The sequence below is a fragment of the Lynx rufus genome, unplaced genomic scaffold (assembly GCF_022079265.1).
Source record: "Lynx rufus isolate CCGP_SWC_20201006 ecotype Redwood Valley unplaced genomic scaffold, mLynRuf1.p SCAF_2, whole genome shotgun sequence".
Taxonomy (NCBI): domain Eukaryota; kingdom Metazoa; phylum Chordata; class Mammalia; order Carnivora; family Felidae; genus Lynx; species Lynx rufus.
In genome coordinates, this window is record NW_025814834.1 from 8,821,099 (window position 1) to 8,846,459 (window position 25,361).

General features: G+C 40.4%; 1 protein-coding gene across 2 annotated transcripts in view; it reads right to left on the bottom strand.

Annotated features, from left to right (window-relative positions):
* Positions 1–25,361, bottom strand: part of CAB39 (calcium binding protein 39) — an 87,639-nt gene that overhangs the window by 20,657 nt on the left and 41,621 nt on the right. For both annotated transcript variants that reach the window (XM_047084608.1, XM_047084609.1), the window contains exons 3-4: positions 3,995–4,159; positions 1,737–1,855 (exon numbers count right to left, since the gene is read on the bottom strand). In XM_047084608.1, the coding sequence (XP_046940564.1) occupies positions 1,737–1,855; positions 3,995–4,159 (284 nt within the window). The remainder of the gene's footprint in view (positions 1–1,736; positions 1,856–3,994; positions 4,160–25,361) is intronic.

Consider the following 25,361-nt stretch of genomic DNA (forward strand, 5'->3'; position numbering starts at 1 on the left):
CAAAGCATGTGAAGTAAGAACGACAGAATGTCAATAACCGTCCACACTGGGTGACGGGTAGGAAATGGCTATTTTATTCCCTCCAGTTCTCTGCACAGTTTCCACTCTAAGGGCTACACGGGACGGGGAGACAGGCGCTGGCGGGCACGGGCACCAGCACCAGCTGCACCACCCGGGCTTCTCCTCACCTCCCTGGAGGACGTTTCTGCTGCAGCCACTCACGTGAGAGCTGTCAACTTTTAAGAAAAAGATAATTTAAAGATAAACTGTACCCTAAAATTCTTACTTTAACAACTTTTATATCGTTCTTTTGGCTACTCTTAAGCGAAAACACAGGCAAACTAATTTATGATTTTTAACCACCACTGCTTTCTACGGAAAAGGAAATACTCAGTTTAAAAATACACAAAGGCATCTGGAAGGTGCTCTAAGAACACCAAAATTTCAAACTACTCACTACATGCTTACACACACAACTCTGGATTGGTAACAACAAAAAATGAGATGCCAAAAGTTCTGTATGGCAACATCTGAAGAAGCAACCAACATAGAGATTTAGAAACAGAATGAAGGAAATAGAATGCTGGCATCAAACACATGCACTGACTCATGCTTTGTCTAAACAAGTTTGAACTTGGGGGAAGTGTTAAACCACAGAGATGTGAATCAGAGGGAGGCAAGCTACAATGCGAGCGGTAGGAGAGCAAGCTGATTCACGCCAACAGTCATGCCAGTAAAATGCCTGTCCGCCAAGTTAATAGAACAGCACCGACGCTGGGACAAACAGATACACACCAGACCCAGAGCTGGCGAACAACTCCTGTGTGAAGCAATAAGGTGACCTTGCCAATCGGGGAGGCTCACTGATGAGGGAGAAGAGGATTGGTTTTCTTTTGAGGTTTCGGTTTTTAGGCTTTTCTGGTTTTTGTTTGTTTGTTTTTTTCATACTGACAGACTACCACAAATACCTGCTTACTAGCCCAGTAGTTAAATGCACTGTCAATTACTAACCAAGTCGGTTGGTGAGTGGACACAAACAAGTACAAAGCAAAGAGCACTACTTCATAAGCGTGTCCTTTGTTGACTGAACAGAGTCAACCTATGTAGCATCCAAGCTCCATTTACTAGGCAGCTTTCACAGCCTCACAGTGTGCATGTCTGCCAAAGATGTCTTTAAGCACATGATTTAACTGATATTTCATATAAATAAACTTCTAAAATCTAGAGAACAGAAAGAAGACCACAGAAGACTTTTTTCTTCAGTTGCATAGGATCTGAGACTTTAAGGGCTCACGATTCATCCACCTTTAAACTCCCATAGGTATTTTCAAATTCAATTGAACTCACTGGCTGAATTTTAAGAGGGAAGTGTGTTCAGGGCACCTGGGTGGCTCAGTCGGTTGAGCGTCCAGTTCTTGATATAGGCTCAGGTCATGATCTCAACAGTTCATGGGTTCAAGCCCTATGTCAGGCTCTGTGCTGACAGTGTGGGGCCTGCTTGGGATTCTCTCTCTCCCTCTCTTTGCCCCTCCCCCGCTCATTTTTTTTTTCCTCTCTCTCTCTAAATAAACAAGAAAAAAAAAAAAGAGGGAAATGTGTTCAAGATCTATGGGAAAATGAAATGACTGAACTACAGAGAAAATACTTTCCCACATTCACCATTGTGTTTTTGCCTAAGACCATCTTTCCTTTTTATTTTTCAACTGAGAATATAAATTTTGTTATATTGTACATACCCTTTCAATAACATGAACAAAATATTCTGTTGAGTGCAGATGTATTCAACAGTAGGAGTTCTTGTACCAATTTGTCTTCTGAGAATATTGTTGAAAATTTGAGCCACGTCTTTTTTGCCCTATTAGGAATACAATCATTAAAATATTTACCCGACTAACCACCAAAAAGCCCAGCCACCCTCCCAAATAAACTCAAATTAAGGCATTGCATATTTATATAATTATGACTGAATAGCTGACTTTAAAGTGCTCATAGATACTAAATTTTCTTTATTTATAATTTCAAATTCTAAGTCTTAATACTATACTATATTTACCATGAGCAATGTATTCAAAGTGAAATGTTACTACATATAATTTCTAACCCTTAAAATCATGCAGACTCAGATATGAAAAATAAAACCTTGCTATATGCTTACAATGTTCAGGGATCTGATTCCCACCCATAGGGAACAAACAGCCTCAAATAAAATGCTCGTGTTGTAAACAATACACATAATTTCCTCTTATACTGATGGATGAGGAGAAGCTGCACGCTGCGAGTATAATAAAAATGAAAGAATTCTGTAAGAAGGTGAGCTTTCATGGCAAGTAGACATACCCCCTATTTAGTTAGGTCTGTTCAGGAGAGATTTTCTATAGATTAATCATGAAGGTTCTAAGTACCACATGATGTAGCAGTTCAGAGACCAGAATTATGTAACTGTGCTTTACAAAACGCAATAGAAGGACGTGACTGCTATACAGTGAACCTTATAATCAGAAACTGCACAAGAAATTAACAAACGGAGAACTGAACCCCAGGAGAGGTTTCAGAAGGGCCACTTGTTACGAGGCTGACGAGCCTGCAGGGCACTGAGTGAAATGCTAGCTTTCCAGTGCCAGAGATCATCCTGGGGCCTGTGCTAGATCAGGAGCGGCAACGGCAGTCTCTAAGAACCCATCTCAAGGGCACACACTTCTTGGTAAATTTAAGTCACTAAAGTCCCAAGTGAACATTAAATTCAGTGACCACGTTGGGGAATGAGATGTGTGGACAAAGGAGAAGGAACTGGATGTTCCAGTGCGTTCCCCACTTTGCAGGAAACAAAAACTGTTGTTGGTGGAATTTGATACACTATTAAAAATACATGAAATCGGCTCCCTAAATGGAAATATCATTTTTATGTGTTCTACAGGATAGCAATACTTTCTATTGTCCTTTATTACCAATATTATTCAAGCAACCTACGAACCACACTCTCTCATGACTCTTCAAAACTGAATCTGGCTATGTATCTGCCATTCTTTCCCCTGGTTTTTCAGGCACCTGCACAGACATCTGATCGACCACTCAGGATGATAAACACTGGGGCTTAAAACAAAGCCCACCCGTGACAAAGACTCAGAGGAACCTGCTAACCATGCCACAGCCCTTCATTACCGTATATACTTCGCGGACTACTTTTCAGACTGCTGTCAAGGACCATTCTTCTCACCGTTAAATTCACTAGCTAAATGGCACGATTCAGCTACATAAGCTTGGGCAGTAATAGCAAGTGCCTCCCAGGGCCAGGCAGGAGATGCATATGGGCCCAGCAGGCCTTGAGACTGAACAGCAAGCTGCTGTGTGCAGCACACCCAGGCATGTCATGGGGTAGTGGCTGCTCTGTTCCAGCTGAGGGGCCGGGTGGGCCCACAGGCTCAATGTTGCCAGAGCTAAAATTTTCAAGGGAAGCCAGAAATTCAAAACTGTGCATAAAATCTCCTGCTATTTAACCATTATCCTAATTTAAACATTTAAAAGTAGTGCCAAGCAAACAAAACGCATGATCTCTGCTGTAATGAGTTCTCAACAGGTTAAAAAAAACAAAAAACACAAATATATAACTGGATGTCTTCTAAAATCTCTTCTACCTCTAAAATTCTAACATTCCACAGTCTTTAGATTTATACTCTGAGAACGAAAGGCCAGTGAATTAGGTGAAACACCAGGTGTTTATTAAATATGATGTAAACAAAAGGGCACAATGAATACCTAAGAAGCTTCGTACACGACGTGGTGGAACAGGAGAAGAGAGACCTGGCCCAAGCCTGGGGCGCCCCTGAGCTCCTGCCCAGCTCTGCTAATTAGGTGGGCAGCCTGGGCTCGCTTACAGGTCAGTAACCCCTGGGCCAAGAGCTCGACAGGAATCTTAGGATGTTTCAAAGGACAGAACACAAGGAAAAGGACCGTGAATAAGGTACTGTTTTTGAAAAATAAGAAACTGATTTCTGACCTCAAAGTCAATGAGCTGTAAATCTGCTACCAGGGTGCTCAGGAGCCCGCTGTTGTAGAGTTCTTGAGCGAGCTGCGCCACCGCCTCTGTTTGTGGCTCTTTCTCATTCGTGCCATACAGAATTTCTTTCATGGCAACCAGATTTTTGGAAACTTCTTCTGTAGCCTAGATTTGGGGGGAGAGGAGAGAAACAACTCATTAAAAAAAAATATATATATATATATATATATATATATATATGAAACATACCTACACTTGTTAAACACCTTCTCTCTACATTATCTGCCCAGAAAGCTACGTAAAAGACACAAAAGTGTGCAAGCCCTGTGCCTGACCTGGGAGCTGAGCACTGTGGACATGTGTACACGTGGGCCCCGACACATGTGTTCGAGGAGGGGCCGGCAGGTTACAACATGCACCCTTGAATACTGCCGACAGTGGTACTGTAGCAGGAACAGAACAGGGAGGGAAAGTTTAATCTGCCCCACCTGGCAGGGAAACAACACGGAAGAGGCACCTGAGCTGACCAGACAACGGGGAACACGGACAAGCAAGAATGAGGGAAAAGGAGACTGAGGACAAAGGAGAGGCATGAGATGCGGATGAGGGAGCGGGAAGAGCACAGGGTCTGTCCAAGAAAAGGCATGGGGGAAATAAGGGAATGACACAGAAGGGGGCTTTGAACGTAGAGCTAAAATGTTAGGAATAAATAAAAAATCACTAAAGAGCTTCCACTTCTGGCCAAGACGGAGGAACAAGCGGCCAATTTACCTTCCTCCATGAGCAAGATGAAAAAATAGAAATTATACGAAACAATAAATTTTAAACCCTGAACTTCGGACAGCACAGGGCAGTGATGCTTGAGAGGAGGGAAACGAATGAAGTGAGGCTCACACCTGCCCCAGCTTATTGCCTGGAGAGGGTTTCCAGGCCACATCACAGGGGGGAAGGCAGGCAGAACCAGCCGTCTCCACAAGTCGAGGAGACAGCTGGGAAACTGCAGGGCAGGGTACCAGAGAGGAGAGAGATTAGCTTCTGTAGTGGAGTACTGATAAGCAGGTGCATGGGAGGAACACACCCAAAGTCAGGGAACAGCCATGGAGCTCTTTCCAGGCAGCCTGCCCATCTCTGGTCTTCTCTAGAAAACGCCCTGTCAGCTTCTGTAACTGTTCTTTAAGAAAGGGGGGGGGGGGGGGGCTAATGTCCCAATCCCATCTAGAATGGAATGATGCAGATAACACTAGACCACAACCTCTCTGTAAATGTCACAAATGTTAATGTACCCTGAGGCTACCATCAAGAATTTCTGCAACTAAGTCAGAGAATTCATTTGAAGCCAGGTCTCTGAATGACACTGCAATGAAGGCTTTAATTTGGCCTCATTAACAGCCCATCATTCAACTCTGTGGAGGTAGCTCTAGACTCTGAAGGACATCCAACATATCAGCTATCACTCTCATATTTGCAATCATCCGCGGATCTGACACGGCCACCTCCCATGGCCTCCATCATTAACCACAACACTGAAAAGGAAATAACTGAATGGAACCCACCGTTATGCCTTTGAATCATCATACTCTTTTCAGTAACAATCTACTAATAATCTTTGGGCATGGTCCTCAGTGACTTACATATAAACTTATTTCCAAATCATATGCAAACGACTTTCTGTTAAATACTTTGATAAAATACGAAAACATTTGACCCATGAACCACAAAAGGGTTTGAACTATGCTAGTCCACTCACACGCATCTTTTATAGGACAGTACTATAAATGTATTCTCTCTTATGATTTTCTTAGTAACATTTTCTTTTCTCTAGCTTACTTTAAGAATACAGCATCAAACATATATAACATACAAAACGTGTTAACTGTTTATTTTATTGGTAAGGCTTCTGGTCAACAGCAGGCTATTAGTAGTTAAGTTCTGGGGGAGTCCAAAGTTGTATATGGATTTTTGACTGTGTGGGGGGGGAAGGCAGTGGCCTTATCCTCGTGTTGTTCAAGGGTCAACTGGATACTACTTCTTCCACATTTCCTGAACATAAGAAAACGAGATAAAGTTAATTTGGTGTGATCTTTTTATTAGGCCTATGTTGATTTCTAAGGACTACTACTTTCTTTTCTAAATGTTTAAAATCATCCTATTAATCCCATACAAAACCTTATTCAGTACCAATGATAAACAGAATCTCTAACTTTTCCAGTCTGTTGTCACTACCCTGTTCTGTTAACGCCTTAGATTTCTGATCGCAGTTCATCATCCAATACATCAATGTTAAGCATCCCAAAATGTACTTTTTGGGGGCCAGTAGGTAAAATCATTTATCAGTAGTCAATGTTCTCTTACAAACTAAGTACATGTGTTACCTCTGTAATTTCATTTTATTCATCTTTATTCTTCAGATGATTTTCTTTGACAGGGAGGAACCTGACATTCAGCAGGCTTTTGGAGTGTATTATCTGTGGGTTTTGTACCAGTGACCCTAAGTAGTAGGCCTCAGCCCCCTGTGCTCCTCTGGCCAGCTTACCGTTGTGAGGCTCTTGGTAACCTTTCATATGCCTCAGCTTACAAATGCTCTTCTTTGAAGTCACGAGTTTAGATCTGAATCCAGACCATACTCTGTGCTGTCTTCCGACAGCAAAAGACAAATAAGAAGGAGGAGGGTGATAGTTAAAAGGTATGAAGTTTCTTTCTGAGGCGATGAAATGTCCTAAAATCGACTGTGGTTATGGTTGCACACTGTGAATAAACTAAAAACCACGGAACTGTGTGAGTTACCTCAATAATGCTACTTAAAAGAATAGGGAGGAGAGAAGCAAGGAAACAGAAAGCAACTTACAGTATTTCTGAGATGAAAGACAACCTAGACCCACTCTTCTTCCCTCTCAGAAGACAACACTGTCACCTGTATTATGGGTGGTGGCGGGATGCGGGGGGCCGGGGGGGCACCAATGGCATTCCCACATCTGCTAACCACTGTACTCATCTGCTTATGCTGATCCTTCTGGATTCCACTCACTCTCTGGCTTTCTCAGGAACTCAACATGTCTGTTTTCTCACCTCCTTCTCTAGTCAACTCCCTCTCACTTGTTTTTCCCCCAATCAGGTTTTATTTTATTTTATTTTTTTAATTTTTTTTTCAACGTTTATTTATTTTTGGGACAGAGAGAGACAGAGCATGAATGGGGGAGGGGCAGAGAGAGAGGGAGACACAGAATCAGAAACAGGCTCCAGGCTCTGAGCCATCAGCCCAGAGCCTGACGCGGGGCTCGAACTCCCGGACCGCGAGATCGTGACCTGGCTGAAGTCGGACGCTTAACCGACTGCGCCACCCAGGCGCCCCCCCCAATCAGGTTTTAAATATGACCAAAATCATTAACAAAATCAAATAAGCTCTCCTTTGACCAACCACACAGAACCTTCCCGGCTACTGCCCACCCATAATTAAGCCTCTAAAAAGCATCTACCTGTGAGTGCTACAGTCCACATCTCCTTCCTAGTCACTTCCAGCCCAATCCCATGTGGCTTTTCCACTGAGTACATTACAGCTTTCAGCCAGTCACCAATGACCTGCCTGCCAGGAAACACGATTCTCAGTCTTTAGTACATGTCAGCTCTTGGTAGCATTTAAAGGTGTTGATTACACCCTTCTTTTAAAACTGCTCCTCCCCTGTCCTCTGTGACTCACTACCACCCTAATTTTTCCTGCTTGTCTCCCTGGTTGCTCCTTCTTGGCTCGTCCCTCTCGAAGAGGCCATTTAAATATTGGGAATTCCTCAAGGCAGGGTACAAGGCCTCTTCTTCTCATTCTATCATCTCTCCCCCAGTGATGTCATCTACACCCACAGCTTTAATTAACACCTAAATGCAGATGCCTCACAGATTCCTATCTCTAATCCAGTTCTCTTACTAGTACATTCCGCAGCCTACTTGAAATGTCTCCACTTGAATGTCTTGAGGTACCGCAAACCCAATGCTACCAAAAACAGAACTCCTGATCTTGCCCTAATGCCTGATACATTTTTCTCTTGTTCTCTATTTCAGGGGATGATACCACTCCCGCTGCTCTTGTGAATGTCAGAAACTCAGAAGCCATCTTCAACCCTTTCCTCTTTCTCACCCCATCCCAATACCTAATTCAACACCGTGTCTCCCCAATCCATCCATTTATCCCCGTACCACCACCACCCACGTCAGAGTTCCCATAATTCTTGCCTGGACTATAGTTTACTGACTAATTTTCTTGAATTCCCTATAATCCATTCTCCGTATCACAACTAGAATGATCCTTTTTTTTTTTTTTAAAGTTTATTTATTTAATTTGAGAGAGAGAGAGAGCATGAGTTGGGTAGGGACAGAGGGAGAGAGGGAGAGACAATTTTAAACAGGCTCCGTGTTGTCAGCGCAGAGCTCAACGCAGGGCTTGAACTCACAGACCGTGAGATCATGACCTCAACTGAGATCAAGAGTCAGATGTTTAACTGATTGAGCCACCAGGGCGCCCCTAGAACGATCCTTTCTTAGCACAAATAAGATTGTCATTACCTTTGCTTCAAATGCTCCAATTACCTATTGGTCTCGGGATGGAGAAAATTTCTTAACGTGGCCTGTAAAACCCTGCATGGTCTGACCCCGTCTTACCTTACCCTGGGCTACGATTTCTCCCCCACTATCTCTACGTCAATACTCTGGTCACACCGGAATTCTTTCAGGATCCCTGCGCATGTGGTCTGCCGGGCCCATGCCCTGCCCCCACCTCCCGGCCACCTCACATTCTTCCTTCAGGGCTCAACTCAATGCTCACTTCCTCAGAGGTGATCTTTCTAGGTAAATTCCATCATACATTCACCACCACCACGTACTTCTTTTCTCACGGTTGCATGTAATTCTGCTTTTCCTTGTGATTTCTAATTAACGTGTTTTCTTCTGCTCTGTCAGGAGCCCAGTGCTTGCAAGTGTGCTATACACGGTCGATGAATGGCTCAACATCTGCATCATGATCATCGGGATGTAAAAAAAATCCAAATGAAAACCGAACATGGGGAAATATGATGTTATCACACCATGAAGCCAACGAATTCCTAAGACGTAGTGCATACAAGAAAGGTAATCTACCTGACAGAGCTACATCAGTGAGCAATGAACATAAATCCCTGTGTTGTCACAGAGAACAATCTGGAAGAAGACACCCCAAACTGAGTATAGTCTGCCTATGGCAACAGGTAAGAAGAATATATATATATATATATACATATATATATATATATATATATATTTAAAGTTTATTTATTTTGATAGAGAGAGAGAGAGAGAGAGATCGAGGGAGAGAGTGCGCACACGTTTGAGAGCAGGGGTGGGGCAGAGAGAGGGAGAGAGAATCCCAAGCAGGCTCTGTGCTGTCAGCGTAGAGACTGACTCGGGGCTCGATCTCACAAACTGTGAGATCACAACCTGAGCTGAGATCAAGAGTTGGATGCTTACCCAACTGAGCACCTCAAGGAGAATATTTTCACTTTTCACTTGCTCTATTTCAGATCTGTATATTTTACAATTCACATTTTATTTTTTTTAAAGGAGCAAAAAAATAAAGGGAATTAGATAAATAGATCAAAGTGCTTACTACACTGGTGCTGATTTATCTTCTTTAAAAAAAATTTTTTTTAATGTTTATGTGTATTTGAGAGAGGGAGAGAGAGTGTGAGGAGGGGCAGAGAGATGGAGACAAAGGATCTAAAGTGGGCTCTGTGCTGACGCAGTGAGCCAAATGTGGGGCTTAAATCCATAAACCGTGAGGTTGAAACACGACCTGAGCCGATGTCGGACACCCAACCGACTGAGCTACCCAGGTGCTCCTGATTTATCTTATCTCTGCTTCTGTTCACTTTTTTCACTCCTCCCCAGAAGATATCCCCTCTAAATTTCTAAAACTTCTAACAAATACTAGTATTACATATGTAAGTAGTTTACATATGTAAGTAGTAACTAATCACACCTTGAAAATCAACAGTGCCACAAACAATGCCAAATGAAAAGCTAAAGACTGGAATGAGTTTAACAATAAAAGGCTAACTTGAACTCATCAGAAACAGAGAGTGGCACTGGGGACAGGAGACTTCCAAACCTGGGCATATCGCGCTCTCTCTGTATCTGAACATCTAGCTTCACTCCTGCCATATTGAGATAAGACTTCATAATGAGGAAATCCATGGTTAGTTAGCATCTACAGAGGATAATCAGCAGCATGATATGAAAAAACTAAACCTCATCAACCTTGTTATTTACTAGCAGTCCTGATAAATGAGAGATTAGGTGCATATTTCAATTAAGGACTTTTAATTTTATGCATATTTCAACTGTTTCTGTGATGTCTGTTCCATATGACATGGATAATTATAAGGTGATTAAACTACAACTTAAAAAAAAAGAAGAAGAAGAAGAAACCTGTCCAAATTTTACTAAAACATGATCAGAAAACCTTAAGTATTTCACCTGAAAAGGTGATGTGGCGGGTGTTTACTGAATGAAGATACAAGAGAGAACAGATACCCTCGTCTGTTCTTGTGTAGATTTGGCTTGGTTCTCTTCATCAGCATTCACACTGGTGACTCCGCCTAGCCCCCCCATCTCTGACCTGCTTGCATTAAGTCAACATGTTCTCTGCCTCTCTGACCACATCCTCCTTACCTGCACCTCCTGGTCTGTCCCTTCACACCTCATGAGTAAGCTACTCACACCTGCGTTTCTCCAAGCCCTATACCCTTTCAAACTGCTGAGATCATCATGTCACCTAAGCCACTGGGCTCCTTAATGACCACGTGGCCTATCCTGCTAAGACTGCATGTTTTAGTGCTGCCCGTGCCCACAGCTCCAGGTCTCTTGCCCCCCTAAACGTTGGATGTTCTTCACTGGAACTTTCTCTATTTCAGCAACCAGGGTTCTGAGCACCGTAGAGGAAGTGCCGGAACCTGCAGACACTTGGTTTGCCAAAGTTCATGCTGTTCAATTGCCTTCAATCCAGTCAGAAACATTTCTACAAACTGGATTATTTCTAACCAGTAACTCCTAGCAGCAGATGTTTCAAAACTGCTCTACTTTCCTCAAGAGACTTCAGTCTTTCTCTCTGCTCCCTATCTGAACATCTAGCCTCACACCTTCCATGCTGAGATAAGACTTCATAATGAAAACATCCCTGACTTCCTCCATCCATCTTGATGTATTTCTGCCATGCTCCATCTCAACTCTGGACACACAACATAATCACTTGGGGCCTTGAAAAAAGATGCCCCATCCCCCCGAGAGACTTATTAATGACAAAAGGAAAAATAGTACTTTCACATGCAGACACCATCATACATGAGATCAAAGTAAATGGCAACGAGACCATTGAGCTCACAGCCTCCTGAGGAGGCGCTGCAAAGGGTACAGCATTCTGTGATTTTTCTTGCCAAAAAGGCCTCACCTGCATTGAATCATAAGGAAACATCGGCCAAACCCAGAGACAGTCTACAAAATAACTGGCCAGTACTTTTCAGAAGTGTCAAGGTCACAGAAGTCAACAGAAGACTGAGACACTGTTCCAGATTAAAGGAGAGCAAGGAGACGTCACAACTAAATGCAAAGTGACATCCTGAACTGCATCCTGGTCCAGAAAAAGGACATGAGTAGGACAACTGATGGAATTTGAAAAAGATCCATGGATTAGTTAATAGGATCCTATAAATGTCAGTTTCCGGATTCTGATCATTAGACTGTGGTTATGTAAAATGTTAACATTTAGGGAGGCTGGGTGAAAGGTACTCTCTTTGCAATCATTTTGTAAGAATAAAAAGTTCATCTACTCTCTTATTTTGCTTTTTCTTCACAGGAGAGGCATCTCTCCTTAGTTTCAAGGCTGATGGCTCAATATATGTGTGCTGGAGAAAAGGCTCCTAAACATGGAGTCTGGTCTTTCCTCAAGTCCCCCCATGTGCCATTTTGCCAGTTGTGTGGCCTTGTGGAAGGTGTAGATTCCATACCTTCAGACCTGAGATTCCAAATAAAGGTTCTCCCTATTCTCTACTGCCCTCTCCTCTCTTCACCTTCCTGCCCTGATATCTTTGTGTCTCCTCAAGTGACCCTGAATGCTCACACTACTCCTCTCCACCCTCGGAACCCCCACATTCACAAAGCCTTCCCTCACTTCCCCCACTCTCGTCCTCTGATGCCACAGCCGTTGCTACGCTGTTTCGGCCCCTGGCCTTGTAGCCTTAGATCTTCTCCTCTCTACCTCGCATTTCCCTAACTTACCCTTGGGCTATAGAAAAGGCTTGCTTACACTTTTTTATCCCCTCCCCTCTCCAATGTCTGAGATGGTGACTTACACGTGGCCTGACTTCATGATTTTGTTAACTGACTAAACCAAGCCTTTTAGTTAGTCGAACACGGTGTTGTGGGACACAGATGCTACCCTCGGGTGTCCACTGAGCATCACGTTAAGTTTCATGGGCACAGACTACTAACAGCAGCCAATTGTTTTACAAATACACGGTCATGAAGAAAACCATGCGGAACAATTAGCACCCCTCATGACCAGCCAGTCATGTGACTGGAAAATGATGTGGATCATGCCTCACTAATCGTGCTGCTGCCCTGTCTGGGTGAGAAGCACAGAACTGTAAGTTCTTAGTTGTTTTCTCGAGGCTTTTGAGCCACACATAGTGGGAATTTGGGGATACCCCATAGAGCAGAGTCACGGGGACAAGAGTCCGGGGCTTGGTAAAGCTTCTTGGAATCGAGGCTCCAAGGTGAGAAGCCTTGCTGCTAACTGCCAGAGGCGAGGCATATTAATCCTATGCCAGAAGCCTCGCCGACTTCCACCTACAGCTTACTGGTAACAGCTTCGTCTCCAATTAGTATCTTCAAGAAATATTTTAAAATTTAACAATGTAAGTTACAGGATCAACCTAAAGCAGTAACCACCAATACTCCGAAGTTCACCTCCCACGCTCACTTCACTAGTAACGATATCAGATCCATACCTCTTTCCCTCCCAGCGTGAGGACACAGGAACTACTTCAAATTTTTAAGTGTAGTGTCCATATGATAACCTCTCCAATGAGAACTAAGGCTGGGAGCCTCTGCACCACCTGGTTTCCCATTAAAAAAATACAGTGAAGTGGCAAAATAATTAGTAAGCCAAACACTGGTGAAAATGGCCTATCTCAAGACCACCAACAACTCAGAAGGTTTCGTGTGAAATCTCTTGCCTTAGCCCAACGTTCCCACAGCACCCATCACTGTACTATTTTACTGTCATCAGGGGCAACCACTAGGCACAAAGTAGTGATACAAAAATACCATTTTAGAAGAGGAGAGACTCACTCACTCATGAGTGCTTGCAGACCATGTCCCTAAAGTGCTCATGTCCCTTTTCACCCTCCTCGTCTGGACCCAGGCCCAAATACTCAGTAGATCTCAAAGTGGCCTCACAGTAGGAATGCGAGGTGACAAGGTAGCTACTCATAGGTGCAGGCACAGGGTTGTATCTGGTGGGGTGTAAGACTGGGTCTGCCCACTCTCTTACCCCCAGTTTTTAATACTGTTACTAGGTAAGCCTAATGTTAAGATACAAAGCACACTGAAAAATAAACACAGCTAAAGTAGTATGTTTAAAGTACAGATATGCCTGACTGCAAAATTAAAAGGTAAAAAACCCTTTAAAAAAAGATATTTTACTTCATAACAATAATTAAGTTAAAATGGTCCAATATGTTTTCCCTCCTACCAGAGGCAAAGACTTCTAAAAGATACACTGGGGGGGGGGGTGAAAAATAAAATGAAACAACACACTAGATGGCAATTTGGCAAAATGTAGCAGAAAGTTTTAAAAGGTGCAATCTCTATGAATCCCACATTACACCTCTAGGAACCTATCCAAGGGAAATAGAGAATTATGCAAAGATGTAAGTATAAGCAGTGTGATTTACAATAGCAAAGAATTAGAAAAGTTATCCCACTGACCTGGTTAAATTATAATGTACCCATAAAACAGAAGACCAAGCTTTAAAAATAAGTAGATCTCTACTGACATGCAAAGATGTTAACATTAAAATGAAAACATAAACCGGGTTACAGAACAGTATGATCCCACATTCATTTACTTATTTGCCCCAGAGACAGAGTGAGAGGGAGGACACTAGAACAAGAATGAGAATCTAGAAGGATATCCCACCATGTCAACACTAGTTATTTCATGTAGTAGTGGAATTAGGAGGATAAAGCTCCTAAAGATAAAGATACACGTATAGAAATCAATCACAACTATTAGACATAACGAAAGGAGCACAGCTCTCTCAGACACGTGCACCCCCATGTTACCCACAGAGTGCTTCAGAAAAGAGAAAACAGAAGGTGCCGATGTCAGCCTCCTCTTGCCCCCCCCAAATGATTTCAAATGAACAGGACTGTGGCAGATAGATGCTAAAGTAAGGAGAAAGAATCTGATGACTAAGGTTGTGAGCCAGGAATATAAAGGCAACATTTCTTTTTCTTTCCTTTCCTTTTCTTTCTTTCTCTCTTTCGTCCTCTCTTCCGTTCTCTCTCTCTCTCTCTCTCTTTCTTTCTAAAGATTTTATTTTTAAGTAAACTTTACGCCCAATGTGGACCTCAAACTTACAGCCCTGAGACCAAGAGTCGCATGTTCCACTGACTGAGCCAGCCAGGCACCCCAAGGCAGCATTTCTTAAACCAGTCAGTCAGGAGGACCAATTCTCTCAGCGAAAATGAATCATGAAATGAACTGTCAAGTTTGAGTGATGCTGCAGTATGCAATCAGAGCACCTTAAGTGATGAAAGAGACATCAGCAATCCTCCAAATAAGTGGCTTTTAAATCCTTTTGGGGCCACTGATATTCTGTTCTCTACTCTGTCCATAATCATTTTTTCAAAATAAAAATCTTATGTAGAATCCCAATATACAAATGAGGATAAAGGAAAACTAAAAAAATGTACAAAGGGAGGAGCGCCTGACACCAGGGCCTGCTTCTCGATCTCGAGCACACACCCTTGGAACGTCAGGCTTAAACGCAAACGCACACACAAAACACTCATTTTCACCTGCCTCCACTTCTAACCACACTAAAACTCCCTGCTATAATCTGTCTCATTAGAAGGATCAAGTTCCTCTAGATAAGCAGGTAGCAAACTTTTTGTGGGTCATATAGTCTCTGTCAAACTACTCAACTCCGCCACTGCAGCAGGAAAGCAGCCACAGACGTGTCAATGGATGGGCATGTGTTTAATAATACTACTTTATTTATTAAACCAGGTAAGGGGCCATCCTGGGCTGCAGTTATTGACTCATGCTCTGGAAAATATCTGGTGGGTAGAAAACAGGCCGAAGGGTACACGACCCTAGAGTTGGCTACAGACAAGCATCACATCCTCTCAATTCTCCCTCAGAAATCTAGTCTCCTATCTCAATCCTCCTTATCCTTTCATGTTCCCTCTCACCGGAGTACTCTCACGAAGTGCATCTTCTGCCATTACGTCCATCTTCTCCAACACACTTCCCATCTCGCCCCATCTCTGACTGAAACGCAGCTGGTGGGAATGGGAAGTGGTATGGCAACTCTGGGAAAGAGTTTGGCGGATTCTTGCAAAACCAAACGTAACGGTTACCTTATGACTCTTGTACTCTTGGGCATTTATCCCAGAGGAATGAAAACCTATGTTCACACAAAACCCGTACAAAAATGTTCACAGCTTTATCTGTAACAGCCAAAGACTGGAAACAGTCTAGATGTCCCTCAATGGGTGAATGACTAAACACATTGGGGTATATCCACAGAATGGACTGAAACTCAACAATCCGGAGGAATTATCGCTACTCAAAACTACCTGCGTTGATCTCGTGGGAATTAAGCTGAATGGAAAAAAGCCAGTCTCAAAAGGTTATACACTGCATGATTCTATTTATAAAATATTCTCGAAATAACAAGATCACAGATTTGTGGCTGCCAGCAAGGGTTAGGGAAAGGGGGAGAGGAGATGGGTGTGGCTATAAAGGGGTAGCAAGGGGGGGGCACTGCGGTGATGGAACAGTTCCGTGCCTCGATTGTGGTGGTGGTTACAAAATAACCACATAGCTACACAGACAAAACTGGTGAGATGTGAACTAGGCCTGTGGACCCCACCAATGTCAATTTCCTGGTCCTGATATTGGACACAGTCATGTGCCATGTTACCACTGGGGGACACTGGAGGAAAGGCACATGGCATCACCCCGTATACGTTTTTGCAACTTCCGTAAATTAATAATTATTTAAAAATAAATTTAAAACAGAGCAAAACAACGACAACAAAGATTTCTCCAGCTCCCTCGGTATATCTTTAGGTTGTACAAAAGGCCTTTTTCAATCCACCACAACCTACATCTGTAGCCTCACTTCCCACCACAATCCTCTATCCAGTCACCCCATCCGGTCACCCTGAACTTGTCACCATGCTCTGGACATTCCATTCCCTCTCACACTTTGCCTGGCAACGCCCTAAAATCCAGTTCAAATACCACTTCAAACCTAACTTTCTACATGTACCTCTCCCTGACAGAGGCCATAACTGCTTTATCCCCTTGGTTCCCACAGAACTTCATTCCTACCTCCAAAGCCTCTGTATACTATAATATTTATATACCTATTTCATCTAGTAGATTATAAACTCCTTAAGAATGGGGATAAAATTTGATCCATGTGCCCATCTATCTGCCCACATATATGAGGGCACTAAAATGTCTAAAATTCAATCAAGTTGGGAATCATCTTTTGCAGAAGATGAAAATGGAGGTAATGAAGTCATCTTTTGCCAGAGACTGTCCTTCCAACCACTGTGCACATGAAACTTGGCATAAGGAAACATAATTCAGATGGGAATCATTGTTTATAAAGCATTCTTTTTTAGAAACAATTTTGAAATGATCTATTAAGCAGAATTTTCCATGCTTCTGTTCACCATTAGTTTATATAATCGAGTTTATTATAATTTACATGAGACTAGTTTTTATTGAGAAAGGTCTCAAAAGAGCCCAGATTTTTGGGGGACTGGGGAGGGAGGCTTAAATAATTTATTATTTTGTCTTATATTTTTATATTTTTGCATTTCTTTATACCCATTTTAGCAAAAAAAAAAAAAATCATTTAGCAAACCAGAGTCTTCTAAACACGTAGCAATCTATACTTAATACCTTAAATATCAATTCATTCTCAAAAAGGGATTAAATGACCTCATTGAAAAAAAGTAAGTTCTTAAAGCAAAGTAAATTAAGATAAAGGATGAGATAAAATCTAAAAGTAAACTGAAACATGTTGATGCCATTGATAAAAGCAATTCTATTTTCACAGTAATTCTTGTGTTAATTAAAAAAAAAAACTCCTATAAACACACACACGTGCACCTCTCTACTAAAGAAAATGTCTGAGTCTTCTAAGCGGAAAGATCATGGGCTAAGAATAACCTATTAATAACCTTATGGTGTCAAAGATTACTCTAAACAAGTTTAGTAACCATGAGTCACTATTAAATGGCCATGCTAGGAAAGGCTACTCCCTCTGCCCCTCTTAAATATGCCAACATGGAGCAAACTTATTCCTCTCATGAAATGAGTGAATATAGCTATTCAACACTGTGAACACACGCATTCACAGCGATGAAGGGACCCAAGTATAAGCTGAACAAGGCAGTCATACCTTCTTTATATAGCATGCCGTGGGCAAAGAGTATGTAAATAGTCATTACATACACAGATTTATGTGGCTGTTAGCAATGAAAGAAAAAATTCCACTCCATCCCACTCCACCCCCATGCCCTAGTTACCTAAAAATAAGGATGGTAAGATAAACCATTTTTTTTCCTAAAGGTATAAGGAGAGTAGTTTTTAAATTCTTTTAAAAAGGTGTGACACGGGTCCTAAGGGATTAATCTATTTGTATTATACACAATTCATAATATGGCAACTGTGTACAATATAAAACAAGTAAAAATACCAACACGTTACAAATAGGGGAATAAGCACTCAAATGTTGTATTTATCATTTTGTCCACAAGATCACAAGAAATGAATGAGAAAATGCACTTGGATGTAATGAGTAAATCAGAAACAGGCATAGTTTCACAATGGGTTTGGCAGAACTGGGAGTGAATTCCATCTCTGACTCCAATACAATGGGTTATATTAGAAACAATAGCTTTCTTCATGTGGATCATGAGAATAACAACAGGAAACTGCTCTACCTCGAAATAAGATGGATGCCTATTCTCTACGAAGGCACGTTGCAAAATACAGTGCTGTATGCACGTGAGGATGTGTCAACCATGAAAGCCTGTATTCCTTTTACAAGAACTAAGTGGGCTCTTAGCCCACACCAAATACATACCCTTTCCCATTCCTTAGGAGACAGAAATCTGCTATCTCATAAGGAAGACAATTTCCACCTATTATTTTTCCTCACAGCAAGATGAAATTGGACTCCCTGTTTTACTTCCACTTACAGGTCTTTGTTCTATCTCCTGCGACCATCTAGAACCTTCCCTTTCCTCATACGAGATATTCCCTTAAAAACATTTTACTAAGAGCCTAGGGCCCACATTTTATTCTTTCTCTACTTCACATCTCCAGTTCATTCGATTATTCCTCATGGCAGAGTTCTCAATTTCTGTGTCAGCTGGTCACTCCTCTCTCAACACATTTTAGTTTCTCTGCATTTTCAAGTAAGGATTTGTCTACTCAGAGCAGATGATCACTTTGAATTTAAACAGTGTATTTCTATTATTGCCACCTAGGCTTTCAACAGGCTTTCTGGGTATTCTATGACATGATCTATTCTCAGGGCAAACATATGTGGTTTGTAAGCCAACTCTATCTCAGTTGGTCCATGGATAGTCTTTTCTTACTCTTTACTGACTTATAACTGACATACAACAAACCACAAAGATTTAAAGTGTACAATTTGGGAAGTTTGGACTTACGTATACACCCATGAAACCATCAAGACAGTAAACATATCCATCACCACTAAGATTCCTCTGTAGTCCCATACTTTGCCAACCTCACTCTAACCCTCCACATCCCTGCCAATCCCAAAGCAACCACTGATCTGCTTTCTGTCATTATGGCTATACATAGAGTATTGTATAAATAGAAGCATACATTATGTACTCTTTATAGTCTGGTTTCTTTCACTCGACCTCATTATTTTCAGATTTGTTCATGTTGTTGTGTACAGCAACAGTTCCTTCTTTTTTGTTGCTGAGTAGTATTCCATTGTACGGAAGCACCACAACTGGTTTATTTACACACCTAGGCTGTTTCCTATTTTAGACTATTACAGATAACGTCGCTATGAACAGTTATACACAAGTCTTTGTGTGGACGTAGATTTCTTGTTCTCTTCCGTAAATACCTACGAATGGGATGGCTAGATGTAAGTTTAGCTTTTTAAGAAACCGTCAAACTGCTTTCAGAAGTGGTTTATCATCTTACATTCTCACCACTTCCAGATGTTCTACATAATAATCTACATTTGCTATAGCCCAAGTTTTCAAGTTTTGCCATTTTAATAGGTGTGTAGTGGCATCTTCTCATGGTTTTACTTTGCGATTCCCTAATGATAAACATCTTTTCAAGCGCTTATCTGAAATCTGTATATTTTCTTTGATGAAGTGTATATTCAGATTTCTTGCCTGGTTTTTACTGGATTGTTTGTTTCCATATTGTTAAGTTTTCAGAGTTCTTTACATATTCTGGATGCAATCTTTCATCAGATATATGCTTTGCAAAGATCTTCCAACATTCTGTGGCTTGTCTTTTCAGTCTTTTAACAGTGTCCTTTGAAGAGCAAAAAGTTTTCATGTTGGTGAATTTCAATTTATTTTTCCTTTTAATAGAGTATGCTTTTGGTGTCATATCTAAGAATGCTGTGCCTAGCTCAAGGTCACAAAGATTTTGTTTTCTTTTAGAAGCTTTATGGTTTTAGGTTTTACATTTAGTTGTGTGATCCATCTTGAGTTAATTTTTGTATATGGCATAGGTTATGGGTTCAACATTTTTTTGCATATGTGGCTATCAAATTGTTTCAGTACCAATTGGTGAAACAACAACCCTTTCTCCATTGAATTGCATGTGCTCCTTTGTCAAAAACTTTCCATATATGTGTAGATTTATTTCTAGATCCTGTTCTGCTTCCCTGTCCCATTTGTCTATGTTGATGCTACACTATTTTGATTATTGTACCTTTAGAATTATTGGTATTAGATGGTGTGAACCTTCCAACTTTGTTTTTGTTCCAACTTGTTTTGATTATTCGAAGTCCTTTGCTTTCCACACAAATTTTAGAATCAGTCTGCCAATTTCTATAAAAAGCCTGTTAGGATTGCAATGAATCTATAAATCAATTTGGGAAGAACTGACATTTTAACAATACTGAGGCTTCCAACCCATGAACAAGGTATATATCTCTCACTTATTTAGGTCTTTCAACTCTTAGCAATATATTGTAGTTTTCAAATGCACAGATCTTTCATTTGATTTGTAAGATTATCCCTAGTGTTTCATATTTTTGATACTACTCCAAATGATTTTTTTTCATTTTGATTTTGTAACCTGTAACCTTGCTGAACTTACGTATTAGTTCTACTAGCATTTTTGTAAATTCCTTCAGCTTTTCTAGGTTGTGTCATCCATACATAAAGACAGTTTTACTTCTTCCTTTCCATGCTTTTTATTTTTTTCTTACCTGAATTATAGGCTAAAAACTCCAAGCACAAAGTTAAACAGAAGTGGTACTTTTATTTAACAGAAACTAAACAGACATCCTGTTTTCTTTTTTTACTCCTTTCTTATTTTTGATCTTAGACATACATGATTCAGCCTTTCACCATTATATGTAGTGCTAGCTGGAGGGTTTTTGTGGATGCCCTTTGTAGACTGTGGAATTTCTATTCCTAATTCGCTGAGAGTTTTATCAGGATCAGAGGCTGGTTTTTTTGTTTTTCCCTCTTCTTCTTTTTCTTTCTTTTCATGTACTGACATGAGTTTGTCAATACAATGAATTACACTGATTGGTTTTTGAATGTTAAACCAGCCATGGGTTCTGGAAATAATACATCACCTGGTCATGATGCATTGTCCTACTATTAGATTCAATTTGCTAAAATTTAGTTTATAATTTATGCATCTATGTTCATAAGGGATATTAGTCTATAGTTTTCTTGTAATGTCTTTGGTATCAGGATAATCCTGGCCTCACAGAATGAGTTAAGAACTATTTCTTCTTAACATTTCTAAAAAAGTTTGGGCAGAAATTGTGTCATTTCCTCTTTAAATGTTTGGTAGAGATCGTTAGTGAAACCATCTGTGCCTAGATTTTTCTTTGTGAGAAAACTGTTAACTAAATTTTGAATTATTTTAATGGATATACGGCTACTAAAGTTACGCAATTTTTTCTTGAGTGAGTTTCAGGACGCTGTGTCTTTCAAAAAATTTGCCCATTTCATCTAGTTGTCAAATTTATTGGTATAACGATGCTCAACTCACAATATCCTTTTATTACCCTTTTAATATCTGTAGAATCTGTAGTGATGTCAACTCTTTTGTTCCACATACTGGTCATTTGTCTTTTCTCCTCATCAGTCCTAGCTAGAGTTTATAAATTTTATTCATCTCAAAGAACCAGTTTTGGTTCTGATTGTTTTGTTTTGGTTTGGTTTTCCTGATTTTTATTTGACAGATTTCTGCTTTGATCTTTATTTCTTGATGTTTAATTTGCTTTTTTTTTTTTTCTAGTTTCTTAAGGTAAACACTAAGACTTTTCTTCTCTTCTAGTATTTGCACTTAGTGCTATAAAATTTCCCCAAGTAATGCTTTAGCAACATCACACTGATTCAGATGTTGTGTTATTTTTATTTCACTCAAATAATTTTCTAATTTCTCTGATCCACGCATTATTCATAAGTATGATGTTTAGTTTCCAAATATTTTGGAATTTTTCCCAGGCTCTGTTATCGATGTCTAATTTAATTCTATTATAGTCACAGAACATATGTTATATAAATTTATCTTTTTAAAGTATTGGACCTTCTTTTAAGGCCCAAAATATAGTCTACATTTACTAAAAATGTGTCATATGTCAAAAGGGTGTAGGAGTGTTCTGCTGTTGTTGGATACAGTGTTCTATAAATATCAATTAGGTCAAATTGGTTGACAGTATCATTATGGTCTACTAGAAGATCCTTGCTGATTTTCTGCTTTGTTCTATCAATTACTGAGATTGGGGCACTAAAATCTCCAATTATAATTGTGGATTTGACAGTTTCATCTTGCAGTTTTATCAGTTTTTGCTTTGTTTTATTTTGCTTTAAGGCTCTGTTACCATGTGCATAAATATTTAGGATTGTTATGTCCCTTGGATTAGTTGAACTCTATTTTATCATGAAATGATTTTATCCCTGGTGATATTCATTGCTCTAAAATCTACTTGTGTCTGATATTAATAGAGGCACTCCAGCTTTCTTTTCACAAGTATTAGCATGGTATATCTTTTTCCATCTTTGTAATCTAAATGTGTCATTATCTTTAAAGTTCATTTCACATAGGCACATAAAGTTAGGGCTTTTTCATTCAATCTGACAATCTCTGCCTTTTAACTAGGTTATTCAGCCCATTTATATTTAATGTGATTATTGATATGGTACATCTGAGTCTATCAACTTACTGTTTGTTTTCCATTTGTCCCATCTGTTCTTTAATCTTTTCCTCTTTTTCTGCCTTTTTTTTTGGCTTAATCAAATATTTTATTTTCTCCTTTGGAATCTAGTCTGTTGTATTGTTGTTGTTGTTTTTTAAGATTCTAGTACAAAGCTATACTTTGATCTGTACTGCATTTTATCAGTTAGGATCATGCCCTTCCTTCAAGCCTTACCCTACCAACCCTAACAGCTAACCCTCTGGTGCCTGATTCAGTTACCTATAGAGTTTACTATCCTTCTACAATATTTGTAATTCACAGACTCTGCTAATAATCCCTTTAATTCTCTTCATATAAATCAATAACAATAAATGTCAAACAGTTTAGAGTTGAGGACAGTATCTTACAACAGATCACTAGAACCCTGCCTAGAAGCTTAGAGTGATCCACTAATCATGTACTAGGTATAATTATTCATCCAATCATTAAAAATGTCCTCTGAGTATCCTGAACTAATTAATGAACATAAACCTATGTGGAAGATACTAGGCCCAACAGGGTAGATCTCCCAAGAAGGGTCATTTATCTCACTACTTCTGTGTGTGGTAGCTTTAAAGGGAATGTGATCCTTGGCCACCATCATAAAATCTGTAAGATACCTGGCTATTATACCCTCTTATTGGTCACAAACTCAAAATACAAATTGTTACACACTCTCAGTAATACCTGTTTTAAGGAATTAAGAGTTCAGAAGAGTCATAAGGTGACAGTATTTCAAGTTAACTCTGCTTTGTATTCCATTTTCAATAAATCCAAATAGTTATTGAGCTGTCTTTGGAAGGTTTATATTCTAACAGGAGGAAGAAAAAGTAAACAAACATCATTAGTATATTAAAAATGTTAAGTGCTACAAAGGAAAATAGAATAAGATCAAGGGGAACAGGAAAGCCAGGGAGGAGAGCTGCATTTTAAACAGGGGGTTAGGTGAAAAGTGACATTTGAGCGAAGATTTGAAGGTGATAAGGGAGTAAAGCCAAGCAGAGAGCTGGGGGAAGAACATTCTAGGCAAAAGCAACAGCCAAATGCAAAGGCCTAAAGGCAAAAGCATGACTGAAGTATATCAGGAAAGGAAGTCGATGTGGGGGGAGCACTTGGAGAAAGGCCCATTGAAGCCCTGGGTCTGACTGTCCAGGGCAAGGGTCATTGTTTATTTTTTTGCTGAAGGGCAGATAGTAAATATTTTAAGCTTCGCAGGCCACATAAGGTCTCTGTTGCATATTCTTATTTGCTCTTTAAACCAACCCTTTAAAAATGTAAAGACCATTTTTTTTTTAATGTTTGTTTATTTTTGAGAAAGAGAGACAGACTATGAATGGAGGAGGGGCAGAGAGAGAGGGAGACCACAGAATCTGAAGCAAGCTCCAGGTTCCCAGCTGTTGGCACAGAGCCCAATGCAGGGCTCGAACTCATGAACCGTGAGATCATGACCCGAGCTGAAGCTGGACACCCAACCGACTGAGCCACCCAGGCGTCCCAGTAAAAATCATTCTTAGCTCACGAGCCTTACAAAAACAGGCCTAAGCAAAGATTTGGTCTGTAGAACTTAGTTCAGGTCCTTGTAAGGACTCTGACTTTTACTCTAAGGGAAATATTGTTTGACTCATGGTATTTTTTTTTTTTAATTTTGTTTTTATCTTTTAGTGAGAGAGAGAGAGAGAGACAGAGAGAGAGAGTGAGCAACCACGGGAAAGGGAGCAGAGAGAGAAAGAATCTTAAGCAGGCTCCATGCTCAGTGCAGAGCCCGATGCAAGGTTCAATCCCACAACCCTGGGATCATGACCTGAGTCAAAATCAAGAGTTGGACACTTGACCAACTGAGCCACCCAGGTGTCCCATTTGAGTCATGTTTTGAAGGAACCAATATGGCCGTAGGGAGGCAAGAGAGACCAGTTCAAAGGACACTATGGTATTTCAGAGCAGAGACAAGGGTAGACCACACCAGAGCGTGTAGCAAAATGGGAGACATGGTTAGAGTCTGGCTTTTAAATCCCCCCAACCAAAGTGAATGGATTTGCTCATGAATTGGATTTGGGAAGTGTGAAAGGAGTCATGGATAACACAAGACTTTTGGCCTGAACAACAAGGACAGAAGGACCAAATTTCATTAACCATGCTTGGAAAGACTGTGAATCGATGTGTGAAGTGGGTGTTTTGCTTCCAAAGTAGAATTTATATTCCTTCAATCCGGCTACAACTTTGTGTCTCATTTATTTATTCTTCTAAAGCTTCAGAATAATTATTTGTCAACTTACAAAAAGATCCTGCTCTGATTTGAATGAAATCACTTTAAGCTTCAACATTAATTTGAAAAGAAATGACATCTTAACTATATTCCATCTGATAGAGTGGACCAGGTATTCTTTGGTGCCTCTGAACAAGGTTTTATAGTTTTCTTCAAACAGGTTCTGCATCCTTCCTGATGAAAGTATTCTCAAACATCTTATTTGTTGTTGTTGTTGTTATTGTAAATGAAACACTTGCTTAAAAAAACTACAATTTCTAGATAGTTTTGATTGGTATTTAGGGAGGCTATGAATTTTCTATGGATTTAGCTGCCTTGTAAATAAACTCATTTTTACGTTGAT